The sequence below is a fragment of the Somniosus microcephalus genome, chromosome 16 (genome assembly GCF_052327205.1).
Source record: "Somniosus microcephalus isolate GS21.2 chromosome 16, FLI_Smic_1.0, whole genome shotgun sequence".
Lineage (NCBI taxonomy): Eukaryota > Metazoa > Chordata > Chondrichthyes > Squaliformes > Somniosidae > Somniosus > Somniosus microcephalus.
In genome coordinates, this window is record NC_141002.1 from 4,777,490 (window position 1) to 4,798,497 (window position 21,008).

At 56.6% G+C, this 21,008-nt stretch overlaps 1 protein-coding gene across 4 annotated transcripts in view; it reads right to left on the reverse strand.

Moving 5' to 3' along the window:
* Nucleotides 1-21,008, reverse strand: part of mical3a (microtubule associated monooxygenase, calponin and LIM domain containing 3a) — a 706,722-nt gene that overhangs the window by 596,534 nt on the left and 89,180 nt on the right. For all 4 annotated transcript variants that reach the window (XM_086008561.1, XM_086008560.1, XM_086008562.1 and 1 more), the window contains exon 5: nucleotides 16,939-17,040. In XM_086008561.1, coding sequence (XP_085864687.1) covers nucleotides 16,939-17,040 — 102 coding nt within the window. The remainder of the gene's footprint in view (nucleotides 1-16,938; nucleotides 17,041-21,008) is intronic.

The following is a 21,008-nucleotide window of genomic DNA, read 5'->3' on the forward strand; positions in this document are numbered from 1 at the left end:
CAGATAAAAGGAGGAGCGAGGCGAGGCCCGACTAACTCAGCAGCAGGGAGAGAGGTAAAAAGTAATCAGGGTGTGACGTCACCAGGGAGCAGGTAAGTGATTGGTTGGTGAGTATTTCTCTTTTTTAAATTTTAACTCTGTGGTTTATACTTGCTAAGGTCTTTTCTGGTGTAGCAGGGACTGTTGGTAAACCATACAAGTGCCTTAGAGTTTATCTTTAATTGGTGATAGTGAATTAATTTAAATTAATTAAAGGGTAAGTCATGCCAGGAGAGCCCAGCCCCGTGTTATGCTCCTCTTGCTCTATGTGGGAATTCAGGGACACTGCCGGTGTCCCTGATGACCACGTGTGCCAGAAATGCATCCAGCTGCGGCTACTAGCAGACCGCATTGCGGTGCTGGAGCTGCGGATGGATGGGCTTTGGAGCATTCACGATGCTGAGAGGGTCGTGGATAACACGTTTGATGAGGTGGTCACACCGCAGGTAAGGGCTGCACAGGCAGAAGGGAAATGGGTGACCATCAGGCAGAGCAGTAGAGGCAGGCAGGTAGTGCAGGGGACCCCTGTGGCCATCCCCCTCTCAAACAGGTATACCGATTTGGATACTGTTGAGGGGGATGACTTACCAGAGGAAGGCAGCAGCAGCCAACTTCCCGGCACCAGGGGTGCTTCTGCTGCTCAGGAAGGGAGGAAAAAGAGTGGGAGAGCAATAGTGGTAGGAGATTCTATCGTAAGGGGTACAGATAGGCGTTTCTGTGGCCGTAGACGTGACTCCAGGATGGTTTGTTGCCTCCCTGGTGCCAGGGTCAAGGATGTCACTGAACGGCTGCAGGGCATTCTGAAGGGGGAGGGTGAACAGTCAGAGGTCTTGGTTCACATTGGGACCAATGACATGGGTAGGAAGAGGGATGAGGTCCTGCAGCAAGAATTTAAGGAGCTAGGTAGCAGATTAAAGAGCAGGACCTCAAAGGTTGTAATCTCTGGATTACTCCCGGTGTCACGTGCTAGTGAGTATAGGAATAGGAGGATAGAGCAGATGAATGCGTGGGTAAACAGTTGGTGCAGGAGGGAGGGCTTTAGTTTCCTGGATCACTGGGCCTGCTTCTGGGGAAGGTGGGACTTGTACAAGTCGGACGGGTTGCACCTGAACCAGAGCGGGACAAATATCCTTGCGGGGAGGTTTGCTAGCACTGTTCGGGGGGGTTTAAACTAAAATGGCAGGGGGTTGGGAACCTGAGCAGGGAGACAGAGGAAAGGGAAACAGGGATAAAAGCAAAAGATAGGAAGGAGAAAAACAAAAGTGGCAGTCAGAGAAATCAACGGTTTAAATCAAATGTGGCCACAGTAAATAATAATTCTAATAGGTCTAAGAGCGTTAAAAAAACAAGCCTGAAGGCTTTGTGTCTTAATGCGAGGAGCATTTGTAATAAGGTGGACGAATTGGCTGCGCAAATAGAGGTAAACGAATATGATTTGGTTGGGATTACGGAAACGTGGCTCAAGGATGGCCAAGACTGGGAACTCAACATCCAGGGGTATTCGATATTCAGGAAAGATAGGCAAAAAGGAAAGGGAGGTGGGGTAGCATTGCTGGTTAAAGAAGGGATTAATACAATTGTAATGAAGGATATTAGCTCTGATGATGTGGAATCTGTATGGGTAGAATTGAGAAATACTAAGGGGAAAAAAACATTAGTGGGAGTGGTATATAGACCTCCAAACAGTAAGGCGGAGGTTGGGGATGGCATTAAAAGGGAAATTAAAGAAGCGTGCAATAAGGGCACAGCAGTCATCATGGGTGACTTTAATCTACATATAGATTGGGCCAACCAAATTAGTAACAATACTGTGGAGGAGGAATTCCTGGAGTGTTTACGGGATGGTTTCCTGGACCAATATGTCGAGGAACCAACCAGAGATCAGGCCATCTTAGACTGGGTATTATGTAACGAGAAAGGATTAATTAGCAATCTTGTTGTACGAGGCCCCTTGGGTCTGAGCGATCATAATATCATCGAATTCTTCATTAAGATGGAGAATGAAGTAGTTGACTCAGAGACTAGGGTCCTCAATTTAAATAAAGGAAACTACGATGCTCTGAGGAGCGAGTTGGGTAGGATTGATTGGGGAATGGCACTCAAAGAGTTGACGGTGGATAGGCAATGGCAAACATTCAAAGACCGAATGGATGAGCTACAGAATTTGTTCATCCCAGTTTGGCATAAAAATAAAACAAAAAAGGTGACTCAACCGTGGCCAACAAGGGAAATTAGGGATAGCATAAGATCCAAGGAGACGACATATAAATTGGCCAGAAAAAGCAATAATCCTGAGGATTGGGAGCAGTTTAGGATTCAACAAAGGAGGACAAAGGGATTAATTAAGAAAGGGAAAATAGAATATGAGAGTAAGCTTGCAGGGAACATAAAAACTGACTGTAAAAGCTTTTATAGATGTGAAAAGAAAAAGATTGGTGAAGTCAAGCGTAGGTCCCTTGCAGTCAGAATCAGGGGAATTTATAATGGGAAACAAAGAAATGGCAGACCAACTAAATTCATACTTTGGTTCTGTCTTCACAAAGGAGGACACAAATAACCTCCCAGAGATGCCGGGGAACACAGGGTCTGATGAAAGGGTGGAACTGAAAGAAATCAGTATTTGTAGGGAAATGGCGTTAGGAAAATTGATGGGACTGAAGGCCAATAAATCCCCAGGGCCTGATAATCTACATCCCAGGGTACTTAAGGAAGTGGCCCTAGAAATAGTAGATGCATTGCTGGTCATCTTCCAGAACTCGATAGACTCTGGAACAGTACCCATGGATTGGAGGGTAGCTAATGTTACTCCACTATTCAAAACAGGTGGTCGAGAAAAAGCGGGGAATTATAGACCGGTAAGCCTGACATCGGTAGTGGGGAAAATGCTAGAATCTATTATAAAAGATGTAATAGCAGAGCACTTGGTAAGCAGTGACAGGATTGGACAAAGTCAACATGGATTTACAAAAGGTAAATCATGCTTGACTAATCTACTGGAATTTTTTGAGGATGTAACTGGTAAAATAGATAAGGGAGAACCAGTGGATGTGGTGTATTTGGACTTTCAGAAGGCTTTCGATAAGGTCCCACATAAGAGATTAGCGTGCAAAATTAAGGCACATGGGATTGGAGGCAAGGTATTGACTTGGGTAGAGAACTGGTTGGCGGACAGAAAGCAGAGTTGGAATAAACGTGTCGTTTTCCGAGTGGCAGGCAGTGACTAGTGGGGTACCGCAAGGATCGGTCCTAGGACCCCAGCTGTTCACAATATATATTAATGATCTGGACGAGGGAATTGGATGTAATATCTCAAAATTTGCAGACGACACAAAGCTGGGTGGGATGGTAAGCTGTGAGGAGGATGTCGTGAAACTCCAGTACAATTTGGACAGGTTGGGTGATTGGGCAGAAACATGGCAAATGCACTATAATGTGGATAAATGTGAGGTTATCCACTTTGGTGGCAAAAACAGGAAGGCAGATTATTATTTGAATGGCAATAGATTGGGAGAAGGGGAAGTGTAAAGAGACCTGGGTGTTCTTGTGCACCAGTCGCTGAAGGTAAGCATGCAGGTGCAGCAGGCGGTTAAGAAGGCAAATGGTATGTTGGCCTTCGTAGCAAGAGGGTTCGAGTACAGGAACAAGGATGTCTTGCTACAGTTGTACAGGGCCTTGGTGAGACCGCACCTTGAGGAAGGACGTTCTTGCCATGGAAGGAGTGCAGCGAAGATTCACCAGGCTGATACCTGGGATGGCAGGAATGACGTATGAGGAGAGATTGTGTCGATTGGGCTTATACTCACTGGAGTTTAGAAGATTGAGAGGGGATCTCATCGAAACCTATAAAATTCTGTCAGGCCTGGACAGACTAGATGCAGAAAGGATGTTTATGATGGCCGGGGAGTCCAGGACCAGGGGTCATAGTCTAAGGATAAGGGGTAAGCCATTTAGGACTGAAATGAGGAGGAATTTCTTCACCCAGAAAGTGGTGAACCTGTGGAATTCTCTGCCACAGAGGGCGGTGGAGGCCAGTTCATTAAATATATTCAAGAAAGAGTTGGATATATTTCTTAAGGCTAAAGGGTTCAAGGGATATGGGGAGAAGGCAGGGACAGGGTACTGAATTTGGATGATCAGCCATGATCTCATTGAATGGCGGAGCAGGCTCGAAGGGCCGAATGGCCTACTCCTGCTCCTATCTTCTATGTTTCTATGAGAGTATTCCATCACACTCCTGACTTGTGCCTTGTAGATGGTGAAAAGGATTTGGGGAGTCAGGAGGTGAGACACTCGCCACAGAATACCTAGCCTCTGACCTGCTCTTTTAGCCACAGTATTTATGTGGCTGGTCCAGTTAAGTTTCTGGTCTATGGTGACCCCCAGGATGATGTTGGTGGTGGGGGATTCAGTGATGGTAATGCCATTGAATGTCAAGGGGCAGTGGTTACACTCTCTCTTGCTGGAGATAGTCATTGTCTGGCACGAATGTTACTTGCCACTTATCAACCAAACCTGAATGTTGTCCAGGTCTTGCTGCATGCAGACATGGACTGCTTCATTATCTGGGGAGTTGGGAATGGCACTAAACACTGTGCAGTCATCAGCGAACATCCCTATTTCTGACCTTATGATGGAGGGAAGGTCACTGAAGCAGCTGGAGATAGTTGGGCCTAGGACACTGCCGTGAGGAACTCCTGCAGTGATGTCCTGGGCCTGTGATGATTGGCCTCCAACAATTATAACCATATTCCATTGTGCTAGGTATGATTCCAGCCAGTGGAGAGTTTTCCCCGATTCCCATTGACTTTGATTTAACTAGGGCTCCTTGGTGCCACACTCGGTCAAATGTTGTCTTGATATCAAGGGCAGTCACTCTCACTGCACCTCTGAAATTCAGCTCTTTTGTCCATGTTTGGACCAAGGCTGCAATGAGGTCGGGAGCCAAGTGGTCCAGGCAGAACCCAAACTGAGCATTAGTGAGCAGGTTATTGGTGAGTAAGTGCCGCTTAATAGCACGGTCGACGACACCTTTCATCACAGCTGATGAGTGAGAGTAGGCTGATGGGCGATGGTCCTGATGATTGGTCCTGGGCAAAAGCCCTGGGTGGGCAGCATGCCTTGCTTAGAGTTCTTCAGCGGACCCCACACTGAACTGCCCTCTCCCTCGGACTCTGCCCTCTCTCCCGGTCACTCTTGACCTCTCCCTCGGACACTGCGCTCTCTCTCCGTCATTCATGCCCTCTCCTTCGGACTCTGCCTTCTCCCGGTCACTCCTGCCCTCTCCCTCGGACTCTGCGCTCTCTCTCCGTCACTCCTGCTCTCTCCCTCGGACACTGCCCTCTCTCCCGGTCACTCCTGCCCTCTCCCTCGGACACTGCGCTCTCTCTCAGTCACTCCTGCCCTCTCCCTCGGACACTGCGCTCTCTCCCAGTCACTCCTGCCCTCTCCCTCGGACACTGCGCTCTCTCTCAGTCACTCCTGCCCTCTCCCTCGGACACTGCGCTCTCTCCCTGTCACTCCTGCCCTCTCCCTCGGACTCTGCGCTCTCTCCCAGTCACTCCTGCCCTCTCCCTCGGACTCTGCGCTCTCTCTCCGTCACTCCTGCTCTCTCCCTCGGACACTGCCCTCTCTCCCGGTCACTCCTGCCCTCTCCCTCGGACACTGCGCTCTCTCTCAGTCACTCCTGCCCTCTCCCTCGGACACTGCGCTCTCTCCCAGTCACTCCTGCCCTCTCCCTCGGACACTGCGCTCTCTCTCAGTCACTCCTGCCCTCTCCCTCGGACACTGCGCTCTCTCCCTGTCACTCCTGCCCTCTCCCTCGGACACTGCGCTCTCTCCCAGTCACTCCTGCCCTCTCCCTCGGACACTGCGCTCTCTCCCAGTCACTCCTGCCCTCTCCCTCGGACTCTGCCCTCTCTCCCTGTCACTCCTGCCCTCTCCCTCGGACTCTGCGCTCTCTCCCTGTCACTCCTGCCCTCTCCCTCGGACTCTGCGCTCTCTCCCGGTCAATCCTGCCCTCTCCCTCGGACTCTGCGCTCTCTCCCGGTCAATCCTGCCCTCTCCCTCGGACTCTGCACTCTCTCCCAGTCATTCCTGCCCTCTCCCTCGGACACTGCGCCCTCTCCCGGTCACTCCTGCCCTCTCCCTCGGACACTGCGCTCTCTCCCAGTCACTCCTGCCCTCTCCCTCAGACACTGCGCTCTCCCAGTCACTCCTGCGCTCTCCCTCGGACACTGCGCCCTCTCCCAGTCACTCCTGCCCTCTCCCTCGGACTCTGCGCTCTCTCCCAGTCACCCCTGCCCTCTCCCTCGGACACTGCGCTCTCTCCCAGTCACTCCTGCCCTCTCCCTCGGACACTGCGCCCTCTCCCAGTCACTCCTGCCCTCTCCCTCGGACTCTGCGCTCTCTCCCAGTCACTCCAGCCCTCTCCCTCGGACACTGCGCTCTCTCCCAGTCACTCCTGCCCTCTCCCTCGGACACTGCGCCCTCTCCCAGTCACTCCTGCCCTCTCCCTCGGACACTGCCCTCTCTCCCAGTCACTCCTGCCCTCTCCCTCGGACACTGCGCTCTCTCCTAGTCACTCCTGCCCTCTCCCTCGGACACTGCGCTCTCTCCCAGTCACTCCTGCCCTCTCCCTCGGACACTGCGCTCTCTCCCTGTCACTCCTGCCATCTCCCTCGGACACTGCGCTCTCTCCCAGTCACTCCTGCCCTCTCCCTCGGACACTGCGCTCTCTCCCAGTCACTCCTGCCCTCTCCCTCGGACACTGCGCTCTCTCCCTGTCACTCCTGCCCTCTCCCTCGGACACTGCGCTCTCTCCCAGTCACTCCTGCCCTCTCCCTCGGACACTGCGCTCTCTCCCTGTCACTCCTGCCCTCTCCCTCGGACACTGCGCTCTCTCCCTGTCACTCCTGCCCTCTCCCTCGGACACTGCGCTCTCTCCCAGTCACTCCTGCCCTCTCCCTCGGACACTGCGCTCTCTCCCAGTCACTCCTGCCCTCTCCCTCGGACACTGCGCTCTCTCCCAGTCACTCCTGCTCTCTCCCTCGGACACTGCGCTCTCTCCCAGTCACTCCTGCCCTCTCCCTCGGACACTGCGCCCTCTCCCTGTCATTCCTGCCCTCTCCCTCGGACACTGCGCTCTCCCAGTCACTCCTGCCCTCTCCCTCGGACACTGCGCTCTCTCCCAGTCACTCCTGCCCTCTCCCTCGGACACTGCGCTCTCTCCCCGTCACTCCTGCCCTCTCCCTCGGACACTGCGCTCTCCCAGTCACTCCTGCCCTCTCCCTTGGACACTGCGCTCTCCCAGTCACTCCTGCCCTCTCCCTCGGACACTGCGCTCTCTCCCAGTCACTCCTGCCCTCTCCCTCGGACACTGCGCTCTCCCAGTCACTCCTGCCTTCTCCCTCGGACACTGCGCTCTCTCCCAGTCACTCCTGCCCTCTCCCTCGGACACTGCGCTCTCCCAGTCACTCCTGCCCTCTCCCTCGGACACTGCGCTCTCTCCCAGTCACTCCTGCCCTCTCCCTCGGACACTGCGCTCTCTCCCAGTCACTCCTGCCCTCTCCCTCGGACACTGCGCTCTCTCCCAGTCACTCCTGCCCTCTCCCTCGGACACTGCGCTCTCCCAGTCACTCCTGCCCTCTCCCTCGGACACTGCGCTCTCTCCCAGTCACTCCTGCCCTCTCCCTCGGACACTACGCTCTCTCCCAGTCACTCCTGCTCTCTCCCTCGGACACTGCGCTCTCTCCCTGTCACTCCTGCCCTCTCCCTCGGACACTGCGCTCTCTCCCAGTCACTCCTGCCCTCTCCCTTGGACACTGCGCTCTCTCCCAGTCACTCCTGCCCTCTCCCTCGGACACTGCGCTCTCTCCCAGTCACTCCTGCCCTCTCCCTCGGACACTGCGCTCTCTCCCAGTCACTCCTGCCCTCTCCCTCGGACACTGCGCTCTCTCCCAGTCACTCCTGCCCTCTCCCTCGGACACTGCGCTCTCTCCCAGTCACTCCTGCCCTCTCCTGCGGACACTGCTCTCTCCCAGTCACTCCTGCCCTCTCCCTCGGACACTGCGCTCTCTCCCAGTCACTCCTGCCCTCTCCCTCGGACACTGCGCTCTCTCTCCCAGTCACTCCTGCCCTCTCCCTCGGACACTGCGCTCTCTCCCAGTCACTCCTGCCCTCTCCCGCGGACACTGCGCTCTCTCCCAGTCACTCCTGCCCTCTCCCTCGGACACTGCGCTCTCTCCCAGTCACTCCTGCCCTCTCCCTCGGACACTGCGCTCTCTCCCTGTCACTCCTGCCCTCTCCCTCGGACACTGCGCTCTCCCAGTCACTCCTGCCCTCTCCCTCGGACACTGCGCTCTCTCCCAGTCACTCCTGCCCTCTCCCTCGGACACTGCGCCCTCTCCCAGTCACTCCTGCCCTCTCCCTCGGACACTGCGCTCTCTCCCAGTCACTCCTGCCCTGTCCCTCGGACACTGCGCTCTCCCAGTCACTCCTGCCCTCTCCCTCGACACTGCGCCCTCTCCCAGTCACTCCTGCCCTCTCCCTCTGACACTGCGCTCTCCCAGTCACTCCTGCCCTCTCCCTCGGACACTGCGCTCTCTCCCAGTCACTCCTGCCCTCTCCCTCGGACACTGCGCTCTCTCCCTGTCACTCCTGCCCTCTCCCTCGGACACTGCGCTCTCTCCCAGTCACTCCTGCCCTCTCCCAGTCACTCCTGCCCTCTCCCTCGGACACTGCGCTCTCTCCCTGTCACTCCTGCCCTCTCCCTCGGACACTGCTCTCTCCCAGTCACTCCTGCCCTCTCCCTCGGACACTGCGTTCTCTCCCTGTCACTCCTGCCTTCTCCCTCGGACACTGCGCTCTCTCCCAGTCACTCCTGCCCTCTCCCTCAGACACTGCGCTCTCCCAGTCACTCCTGCCCTCTCCCTCGGACACTGCGCTCTCTCCCAGTCACTCCTGCCCTCTCCCTCGGACACTGCGCTCTCTCCCAGTCACTCCTGCCCTCTCCCTCGGACACTGCGCCCTCTCCCAGTCACTCCTGCCCTCTCCCTCGGACACTGCGCTCTCTCCCAGTCACTCCTGCCCTCTCCCTCGGACACTGCGCTCTCTCTCAGTCACTCCTGCCCTCTCCCTCGGACACTGCGCTCTCTCCCTGTCACTCCTGCCCTCTCCCTCAGACACTGCGCTCTCTCCCAGTCACTCCTGCTCTCTCTCTCGGACACTGCGCTCTCTCCCAGTCACTCCTGCTCTCTCCCTCGGACACTGCGCTCTCTCCCTGTCACTCCTGCCCTCTCCCTCGGACACTGCACTCTCTCCCAGTCACTCCTGCCCTCTCGCTCGGACACTGCGCTCTCTCCCAGTCACTGCTGCCCTCTCCCTCGGACTCTGCGCTCTCTCCCAGTCACTCCTGCCCTCTCCCTCGGACACTGCGCTCTCTCCCAGTCACTCCTGCCCTCTCCCTCAGACACTGCGCTCTCTCCCAGTCACTCCTGCCCTCTCCCTCGGACACTGCGCTCTCTCCCAGTCACTCCTGCCCTCTCCCTCGGACACTGCGCTCTCTCCCAGTCACTCCTGCCCTCTCCCTCGGACACTGCGCTCTCTCCCAGTCACTGCTGCCCTCTCCCTCGGACTCTGCGCTCTCTCCCAGTCACTCCTGCTCTCTCCCTCGGACACTGCGCTCTCTCCCAGTCACTCCTGCCCTCTCCCTCGGACACTGCGCTCTCTCCCAGTCACTCCTGCCCTGTCCCTCGGACACTGCGCTCTCTCCCAGTCACTCCTGCCCTCTCCCTCGGACACTGCGCTCTCTCCCAGTCACTCCTGCCCTCTCCCTCGGACACTGCGCTCTCTCCCTGTCACTCCTGCCCTCTCCCTCGGACTCTGCGCTCTCACAGTCACTCCTGCCCTCTCCCTCGGACACAGCGCTCTCTCCCAGTCACTCCTGCCCTCTCCCTCGGACTCTGCGCCCTCTCCCAGTCACTCCTGCCCTCTCCCTCGGACACTGCGCTCTCTCCCAGTCACTCCTGCCCTCTCCCTCGGACACTGCGCTCTCTCCCAGTCACTCCTGGGCTCTCCCTCGGACACTGCGCTCTCTCCCAGTCACTCCTGCCCTCTCCCTCGGACACTGCGCTCTCTCCCTGTCACTCCTGCCCTCTCCCTCGGACACTGCGCTCTCCCAGTCACTCCTGCCCTCTCCCTCGGACACTGCGCTCTCTCCCAGTCACTCCTGCACTCTCCCTCGGACACTGCCCTCTCCCAGTCACTCCTGCCCTCTCCCTCGGACACTGCGCTCTCTCCCTGTCACTCCTGCCCTCTCCCTCGGACACTGCTCTCTCCCAGTCACTCCTGCCCTCTCCCTCGGACACTGCGCTCTCTCCCAGTCACTCCTGCCCTCTCCCTCGGACACTGCGCTCTCCCACTCACTCCTGCCCTCTCCCTCGGACACTGCGCCCTCTCCCAGTCACTCCTGCCCTCTCCCTCGGACACTACGCTCTCTCCCTGTCACTCCTGCCCTCTCCCTCGGACACTGCGCTCTCTCCCAGTCACTCCTGCCCTCTCCCTCGGACACTGCGCTCTCTCCCAGTCACTCCTGCCCTCTCCCTCGGACACTGCGCTCTCCCAGTCACTCCTGCCCTCTCCCTCGGACACTGCGCTTTCTCCCTGTCACTCCTGCCCTCTCCCGCGGACACTGCGCTCTCTCCCAGTCACTCCTGCCCTCTCCCTCGGACACTGCGCCCTCTCCCAGTCACTCCTGCCCTCTCCCTCAGACACTGCGCTCTCACCCAGTCACTCCTGCCCTCTCCCTCGGACACTGCGCTCTCTCCCAGTCACTCCTGCCCTCTCCCTCGGACACTGCGCTCTCCCAGTCACTCCTGCCCTCTCCCTCGGACACTGCGCTCTCTCCCAGTCACTCCTGCCCTCTCCCTCGGACACTGTGCTCTCTCCCAGTCACTCCTGCTCTCTCCCTCGGACACTGCGCTCTCTCCCTGTCACTCCTGCCCTCTCCCTCGGACACTGCGCTCTCTCCCAGTCACTCCTGCCCTCTCCCTCGGACACTGCGCTCTCTCCCAGTCACTCCTGCCCTCTCCCACAGACACTGCGCTCTCTCCCAGTCACTCCTGCCCTCTCCCTCGGACACTGCGCTCTCTCCCAGTCACTCCTGCCCTCTCCCTCGGACACTGCGCTCTCTTCCAGTCACTCCTGCCCTCTCCCTCGGACACTGCGCTCGCTCCCAGTCACTCCTGCCCTCTCCTGCGGACACTGCTCTCTCCCAGTCACTCCTGCCCTCTCCCTCGGACACTGCGCTCTCTCTCCCAGTCACTCCTGCCCTCTCCCTCGGACACTGCGCTCTCTCTCCCAGTCACTCCTGCCCTCTCCCTCGGACACTGCGCTCTCTCCCAGTCACTCCTGCCCTCTCCCGCGGACACTGCGCTCTCTCCCAGTCACTCCTGCCCTCTCCCTCGGACACTGCGCTCTCTCCCAGTCACTCCTGCCCTCTCCCTCGGACACTGCGCTCTCTCCCAGTCACTCCTGCCCTATCCCTCGGACACTGCGCCCTCTCCCAGTCACTCCTGCCCTCTCCCTCGGACACTGCGCTCTCTCCCAGTCACTCCTGCCCTCTCCCTCGGACACTGCGCTCTCCCAGTCACTCCTGCCCTCTCCCTCGGACACTGCGCTCTCTCCCAGTCACTCCTGCCCTCTCCCTCGGACACTGCGCTCTCTCCCAGTCACTCCTGCCCTCTCCCTCGGACACTGCGCTCTCCCAGTCACTCCTGCCCTCTCCCTCGGACGCTGCGCCCTCTCCCAGTCACTCCTGCCCTCTCCCTCGGACACTGCGCTCTCCCAGTCACTCCTGCCCTCTCCGTCGGACACTGCGCTCTCTCCCAGTCACTCCTGCCCTCTCCCTCGGACACTGCGCTCTCTCCCAGTCACTCCTGCCCTCTCCCTCGGACACTGCGCTCTCTCCCAGTCACTCCTGCCCTCTCCCACGGACACTGCGCTCTCTCCCAGTCACTCCTGCCCTCTCCCTCGGACACTGCGCTCTCTCCCAGTCACTCCTGCCCTCTCCCTCGGACACTGCGCTCTCTTCCAGTCACTCCTGCCCTCTCCCTCGGACACTGCGCTCGCTCCCAGTCACTCCTGCCCTCTCCTGCGGACACTGCTCTCTCCCAGTCACTCCTGCCCTCTCCCTCGGACACTGCGCTCTCTCTCCCAGTCACTCCTGCCCTCTCCCTCGGACACTGCGCTCTCTCTCCCAGTCACTCCTGCCCTCTCCCTCGGACACTGCGCTCTCTCCCAGTCACTCCTGCCCTCTCCCGCGGACACTGCGCTCTCTCCCAGTCACTCCTGCCCTCTCCCTCGGACACTGCGCTCTCTCCCAGTCACTCCTGCCCTCTCCCTCGGACACTGCGCTCTCTCCCAGTCACTCCTGCCCTCTCCCTCGGACACTGCGCCCTCTCCCAGTCACTCCTGCCCTCTCCCTCGGACACTGCGCTCTCTCCCAGTCACTCCTGCCCTCTCCCGCGGACACTGCGCTCTCTCCCAGTCACTCCTGCCCTCTCCCTCGGACACTGCGCTCTCCCAGTCACTCCTGCCCTCTCCCTCGGACACTGCGCTCTCTCCCAGTCACTCCTGCCCTCTCCCTCGGACACTGCGCCCTCTCCCAGTCACTCCTGCCCTCTCCCTCGGACACTGCGCTCTCTCCCAGTCACTCCTGCCCTCTCCCTCGGACACTGCGCTCTCCCAGTCACTCCTGCCCTCTCCCTCGGACGCTGCGCCCTCTCCCAGTCACTCCTGCCCTCTCCCTCGGACACTGCGCTCTCCCAGTCACTCCTGCCCTCTCCGTCGGACACTGCGCTCTCTCCCAGTCACTCCTGCCCTCTCCCTCGGACACTGCGCTCTCTCCCAGTCACTCCTGCCCTCTCCCTCGGACACTGCGCTCTCTCCCAGTCACTCCTGCCCTCTCCCTCGGACTCTGCGCTCTCTCCCAGTCACTCCTGCCCTCTCCCTCAGACACTGCGCTCTCCCAGTCACTCCTGCCCTCTCCCTCGGACACTGCGCTCTCTCCCAGTCACTCCTGCCCTCTCCCTCGGACACTACGCTCTCTCCCTGTCACTCCTGCCCTCTCCCTCGGACACTGCGCTCTCTCCCAGTCACTCCTGCCCTCTCCCTCGGACACTGCGCTCTCTCCCAGTCACTCCTGCCCTCTCCCTCGGACACTGCGCTCTCCCAGTCACTCCTGCCCTCTCCCTCGGACACTGCGCTTTCTCCCTGTCACTCCTGCCCTCTCCCGCGGACACTGCGCTCTCTCCCAGTCACTCCTGCCCTCTCCCTCGGACACTGCGCCCTCTCCCAGTCACTCCTGCCCTCTCCCTCAGACACTGCGCTCTCACCCAGTCACTCCTGCCCTCTCCCTCGGACACTGCGCTCTCTCCCAGTCACTCCTGCCCTCTCCCTCGGACACTGCGCTCTCCCAGTCACTCCTGCCCTCTCCCTCGGACACTGCGCTCTCTCCCAGTCATTCCTGCCCTCTCCCTCGGACACTGCGCTCTCTCCCAGTCACTCCTGCTCTCTCCCTCGGACACTGCGCTCTCTCCCAGTCACTCCTGCCCTCTCCCTCGGACACTGCGCTCTCTCCCAGTCACTCCTGCCCTCTCCCACAGACACTGCGCTCTCTCCCAGTCACTCCTGCCCTCTCCCTCGGACACTGCGCTCTCTCCCAGTCACTCCTGCCCTCTCCCTCGGACACTGCGCTCTCTTCCAGTCACTCCTGCCCTCTCCCTCGGACACTGCGCTCGCTCCCAGTCACTCCTGCCCTCTCCTGCGGACACTGCTCTCTCCCAGTCACTCCTGCCCTCTCCCTCGGACACTGCGCTCTCTCTCCCAGTCACTCCTGCCCTCTCCCTCGGACACTGCGCTCTCTCTCCCAGTCACTCCTGCCCTCTCCCTCGGACACTGCGCTCTCTCCCAGTCACTCCTGCCCTCTCCCGCGGACACTGCGCTCTCTCCCAGTCACTCCTGCCCTCTCCCTCGGACACTGCGCTCTCTCCCAGTCACTCCTGCCCTCTCCCTCGGACACTGCGCTCTCTCCCAGTCACTCCTGCCCTATCCCTCGGACACTGCGCCCTCTCCCAGTCACTCCTGCCCTCTCCCTCGGACACTGCGCTCTCTCCCAGTCACTCCTGCCCTCTCCCGCGGACACTGCGCTCTCTCCCAGTCACTCCTGCCCTCTCCCTCGGACACTGCGCTCTCCCAGTCACTCCTGCCCTCTCCCTCGGACACTGCGCTCTCTCCCAGTCACTCCTGCCCTCTCCCTCGGACACTGCGCCCTCTCCCAGTCACTCCTGCCCTCTCCCTCGGACACTGCGCTCTCTCCCAGTCACTCCTGCCCTCTCCCTCGGACACTGCGCTCTCCCAGTCACTCCTGCCCTCTCCCTCGGACGCTGCGCCCTCTCCCAGTCACTCCTGCCCTCTCCCTCGGACACTGCGCTCTCCCAGTCACTCCTGCCCTCTCCGTCGGACACTGCGCTCTCTCCCAGTCACTCCTGCCCTCTCCCTCGGACACTGCGCTCTCTCCCAGTCACTCCTGCCCTCTCCCTCGGACACTGCGCTCTCTCCCAGTCACTCCTGCCCTCTCCCACGGACACTGCGCTCTCTCCCAGTCACTCCTGCCCTCTCCCTCGGACACTGCGCTCTCTCCCAGTCACTCCTGCCCTCTCCCTCGGACACTGCGCTCTCTTCCAGTCACTCCTGCCCTCTCCCTCGGACACTGCGCTCGCTCCCAGTCACTCCTGCCCTCTCCTGCGGACACTGCTCTCTCCCAGTCACTCCTGCCCTCTCCCTCGGACACTGCGCTCTCTCTCCCAGTCACTCCTGCCCTCTCCCTCGGACACTGCGCTCTCTCTCCCAGTCACTCCTGCCCTCTCCCTCGGACACTGCGCTCTCTCCCAGTCACTCCTGCCCTCTCCCGCGGACACTGCGCTCTCTCCCAGTCACTCCTGCCCTCTCCCTCGGACACTGCGCTCTCTCCCAGTCACTCCTGCCCTCTCCCTCGGACACTGCGCTCTCTCCCAGTCACTCCTGCCCTCTCCCTCGGACACTGCGCCCTCTCCCAGTCACTCCTGCCCTCTCCCTCGGACACTGCGCTCTCTCCCAGTCACTCCTGCCCTCTCCCGCGGACACTGCGCTCTCTCCCAGTCACTCCTGCCCTCTCCCTCGGACACTGCGCTCTCCCAGTCACTCCTGCCCTCTCCCTCGGACACTGCGCTCTCTCCCAGTCACTCCTGCCCTCTCCCTCGGACACTGCGCCCTCTCCCAGTCACTCCTGCCCTCTCCCTCGGACACTGCGCTCTCTCCCAGTCACTCCTGCCCTCTCCCTCGGACACTGCGCTCTCCCAGTCACTCCTGCCCTCTCCCTCGGACGCTGCGCCCTCTCCCAGTCACTCCTGCCCTCTCCCTCGGACACTGCGCTCTCCCAGTCACTCCTGCCCTCTCCGTCGGACACTGCGCTCTCTCCCAGTCACTCCTGCCCTCTCCCTCGGACACTGCGCTCTCTCCCAGTCACTCCTGCCCTCTCCCTCGGACACTGCGCTCTCTCCCAGTCACTCCTGCCCTCTCCCTCGGACTCTGCGCTCTCTCCCAGTCACTCCTGCCCTCTCCCTCAGACACTGCGCTCTCCCAGTCACTCCTGCCCTCTCCCTCGGACACTGCGCTCTCTCCCCGTCACTCCTGCTCTCTCCCTCGGACACTGCGCTCTCTCCCAGTCACTCCTGCCCTCTCCCTCGGGCACTGCGCTCTCTCCCAGTCACTCCTGCCCTCTCCCTCGGACACTGCGCTCTCTCCCAGTCACTCCTGCCCTCTCCCTCGGACACTGCGCTCTCTCCCAGTCACTCCTGGGCTCTCCCTCGGACACTGCGCTCTCTCCCAGTCACTCCTGCCCTCTCCCTCGGACACTGCGCTCTCTCCCTGTCACTCCTGCCCTCTCCCTCGGACACTGCGCTCTCTCCCAGTCACTCCTGCCCTCTCCCTCGGACCCTGCCCTCTCCCAGTCACTCCTGCCCTCTCCCTCGGACACTGCGCTGTCTCCCTGTCACTCCTGCCCTCTCCCTCGGACACTGCGCCCTCTCCCAGTCACTCCTGCCCTCTCCCTCGGACACTGCGCTCTCTCCCAGTCACTCCTGCCCTCTCCCTCGGACACTGCGCTCTCTCCCAGTCACTCCTGCCCTCTCCCTCGGACACTGCGCTCTCTCCTAGTCACTCCTGCCCTCTCCCTCGGACTCTGCGTTCTCTCCCAGTCACTCCTGCCCTCTCCCTCAGACACTGCGCTCTCTCCCAGTCACTCCTGCCCTCTCCCTCGGACACTGCGCTCTCTCCCAGTCACTCCTGCCCTCTCCCTCGGACACTGCGCTCTCCCAGTCACTCCTGCCCTCTCCCTCGGACACTGCCCTCTCTCCCAGTCACTCCTGCCCTCTCCCTCGGACACTGCGCTCTCTCCCAGTCACTCCTGCCCTCTCCCTCGGACACTGCGCTCCTCCCAGTCACTCCTGCCCTCTCCCTCGGACACTGCGCTCTCTCCCAGTCACTCCTGCCCTCTCCCTCGGACTCTGCGCTCTCTCCCAGTCACTCCTGCCCTCTCCCTCGGACTCTGCGCTCTCTCCCAGTCACTCCTGCCCTCTCCCTCGGACTCTGCGCTCTCTCCCAGTCACTCCTGCCCTCTCCCTCGGACACTGCGCTCTCTCCCCGTCACTCCTGGGCTCTCCCTCGGACTCTGCCCTCTCTCCCTGTCACTCCTGCCCTCTCCCTCGGACACTGTACTCTCCCAGTCATTCCTGCCCTCTCCCTCTGCCTCAGACACTACGATCTCTCCCCATCACTCCTGCCTTTCCATTGCACCCCGCTTACCTTCCAGTGTATTCCTTCGGCCGTCAGCACCAATCACAACCTCAAATTCAAAATTTGCCACTTTGTTGTTTGGAGGATTGATATCTGCTCTCCAGCCGGAATCTGTAATCAGAGGCAAGGTCCATCTATTAGTAAAGGGCATGAGGGGCCCTGCTTCTAGCAGGCCGATTCATCTGTGTGCGATCAGTGATGATGCCAGCTCTCAGGACTGGAATCACTCGTCGCCTGGGGACGGTTCTGACTCAGGGTCACTTATTAAAGCACACATGCCTGCTTATCCCAGATCCTCCCAATCTGGTCTGCATTCAGTCTCTCGAACTCTAAATGTTGTATTATTGTTGGATAAAGTTTACCAGAAGTTAGCGTCTCAATGGCCACTCGCCCATTATCACATCGCTGCTGGCCTTGCCAGCCACGCCCACATCCCATAAACAAATTTTTAAAAATTAAGCGGTAGATCCCGGTTACAGTAATAAAGGGGGAGGTTGTTCAGAACCGCAGAGAGCTTTGAATTAACGATGGAAGCTAAAAGAGAAAGCAAACAAACATGCAAAAAATAGCACAGATCCTGGTGAATGGGAAAGATACAAAGAACAACAAAGGGTGACAAAACAGATAGTAAAAGCTACAAAAAGGGAGTATGAAAAGAAACTTGCAAGTGATATCAAAATCAACACAAACATTTTTACAATTATATTAGGAAAAAGAGGGTGGTCAGAAGCAATGTGGGCCCCTTAAAAACTGATAACAGTGATATTGTGAATGAAAATAAGGAAATGGCGGACATGTTGAATAATTACTTTGCGTCAGTATTTACAGTCGAGGAAGAGGATAGCATGACAGAAATCCAAAGGAAACTAATACTGAATCAGGGACAGGGACTCAACAAAATTAACATAAGCAAAATAACATTAATGAAGAAAATGATGGCAATAAAGAGGACCAGATGGTTTCCATCCCAGGGTTTTAAAGGTGAGCACATTGCAGATGCCCTAACTATAAGTTCTCTCGATTCAGGAACTGTTCCTTTAATTGCACATGTCACTCCGCTATTTAAGAATGGTGAGAGGGGGAAACCAGAAAATTATAGACCAATTAACCTAAAATCTGTTGTTGGGAAATTACTAGAGTCTATAATTAAGGAGGGTGACTAAACAACTTGAAAATTTTCAATTGATCAGAGATAGCCAGAATGGATTTGTGAAAGGTCGGCCATGCCTGACAAACCTGACTGCATTTTTTGAGGAGGTGACTAAAGTAGTGGACAGGGGAATGTCTATGGCTGTGGATGCTGAGTCTTCGAGTATATTCAAGGCTGAGATCGATAGATTTTTGGACTCTAGGGGAATCAAGGGATATGGAGATCGGGCGGGAAAGTGGAGTTGAGGTCGATGATCAGCCATGATCTTATTGAATGGCGGAGCAGGCTCGAGAGGCCGTATGGCCTACTCCTGCTCCTATTTCCTATGTTCTTATTTATATGGACTTCCAGAAGGTATTTGATAAAGTCCCTCATAAGAGACTGTTAACTAAGGTTGAAGCCGATGGAATTGAGGGCAAATTATTGACCTGGTTAGGAAATTGGCTGAGCGGCAGGAGACAGGCAGTGGGGATAATGGGCAGGTACAGTAATTGGCAGGAGGTGACTAGTGGTGTCCCACAGGGATCAGTGTTGGGGCCTCAACTATTCACTGTATTTATTAACGACTTAGCTGATGGGATAGAAAGCCACATATCCAAATTTGCCACTGACACAAAGATTGTAGGCAGTGTAGATGAAAGGATAAAATTACAAAGGGATATTGATAGATTAAGTGAATGGGCAAAACTGTGGCTAATGGATTTCAATGTAGGTAAATGTGAGGTCATCCACTTTGAACCTTAAAAAGGATAGAACAAAATAACAACAGAAAATGCTGGAAATATTCAGCAGGCCAGGCAGCATCCGTGGAGAGAGAAACCGAGTTAACGTTTCAGGTCTGGGACCCTTCATCAGAACTGGAAAAAGCTGGAGATGTAACAGATATTAAGCAGGTGCAGAGACCGGGGGGGGGGGAGGTTAGGAGGGGATGAAGAAATAGAAAGAACATCCTGTACTTTTGTAAGAGGCAGGAAAGATAAAATGTTGCAAATGGGAATGGCAAAAATCATACTGCATGAAAAATGGGGGCAGGGATAATTATCTGAAATTGTTAAACTCAATGTTGAGTCCGGCAGACTGTAAAGTGCCCAATCGAAAGATGAGGTGCTGTTCCTCGAGCTTACGTTCAGCTTCATTGGAACAATGTAATAGCCCGAGGACAGAGAGATCAGAGTGGGAGTGAAGCGGTGAATTAAAGTGACAGGCAACCGGAAGCTCAGGGTCACCCTTACGGACTGAATGGAGGTGTTCTGCAAAGCGGTCGCCCAATCTGCGTTTGGTCTCCCCAATGTAGAGGAGACCACATCGTGAGCAGCGAATACAGTATACTAAATTGCAAGAAGTACAACTAAAAAAGGGAGGTCCAAAGAGACTTGGGCCGTCCAGATACACAGATCATTAAAGTGTCATGAACGGGTATAGAAAATAATCAAAAAGGCTAATGGAATGTTGGCCTTTATATCTAGAGGATTAGAATACAAGGGGGTAGAAGTTATGCTGCAGCTATACAAAACCCTGGTTAAACCACACCTGGAGCACTGTGAGCAGTTCTGGGCACCACACCTTAGAAAGGATTGAAAAACAAAAAAAGGGGCAATCACACTGCTGGGAGTGTACTACAGACCCCCAAACAGTGAGAGGGAGATAGAAGAGCAAGTATGTAGACACATTTCTAAGAAGTGCAAAAACTATAGGGCAGCAATAGTAGGGGATTTCAACTACCCCAATATTAACTGGGATAAAATTAGTGTGAAGGGTATAGAGGGTGCGGAATTCCTAAAATGCATCCAGGAGAACTTTTTTAGCCAGTATGCAGCAAGCCCAACAAGGGAGGGGGCGGTTCTGGACATGGTTTTAGGGAATGAAGCTGGGCAGGTAGAAGGCGCATCAGTGGGGGAGCATTTTGGTGCTAGTGGCCATAATTCAGTTAGATTTAAGGTAGTTATGGAAAAGGACAAGGATAGACCAGGAATAAACATTCTAAATTGGGGAAAAGCAAATTTTGCTAAGCTCAGAGGGGATTTAGCCATAGTGGACTGGAAACAGCTACTTGAAGGTAAATCAGTGTCAAGAGCAGTGGGAGGCATTCAAGGAGGAGATCCGGAGGGTTCAGACCAAACATGTGCCCTTAAAGAAAAAAGGCGGGACTAACAAATCTAGAGGCCCCCTGAATGTCTAGAGACATACAGGGTAGGATAAAGAAAAAACGGGGGGTGTATGACAGATACCGAGGGCTAAATACTCCAGAATCTTTAGAGGAGTACAGAAAGTGCAGGGGTGCAATTAAAAAGGATATTAGGAAAGCAAAGAGAGAGCATGTAAAATTCTTGGCAAGTAAAATCAAGGAAAACCCAAAGATGTTTTATAAATATGTTAAGAGTAAGAGGATAACTAAAGAAAGGGTAGGGCCTATTAGAGATCATGAGGGTAATCTGTGTGTGGAGGCGGGAGACGTCGGTAGGGTTCTTAATGAATACTTTGCGTCTGTTTTCACAAAGGAGAGGGGGGAAGCAGACATTGCTATCAGGGAAGAGGAGTGCGAAATATTAGATGAAATAAATATAGTGAGAGAGGAAGTATTGAGGGGTTTAGCAGCTTTAAAAGTGGATAAGTCCCCAGGCCTGGATGAAATGTATCCCAGGCTGTTAAGTGAAGCAAAAGAGGGAATAGCAGAGGCCCTGACCATCATTTTCCAATCCTCTCTGGCTTCAGGTGTGGTGCCGGATGACTGGAGGACTGCTAATGTGGTACCCTTGTTTAAAACAGGAGAAAAGGATAGACCGAGTAATTACAGGCCAGTCAGCCTAACCCCGGTGGTGGGAAAATTATTGGAAAGAATTCTGAAGGACAGGATAAATCTTCATTTAGAAAGACACGGTTAATCAAGGATAGTCAGCACGGATTTGTTAAGGGAAGGTCGTGTCTGACA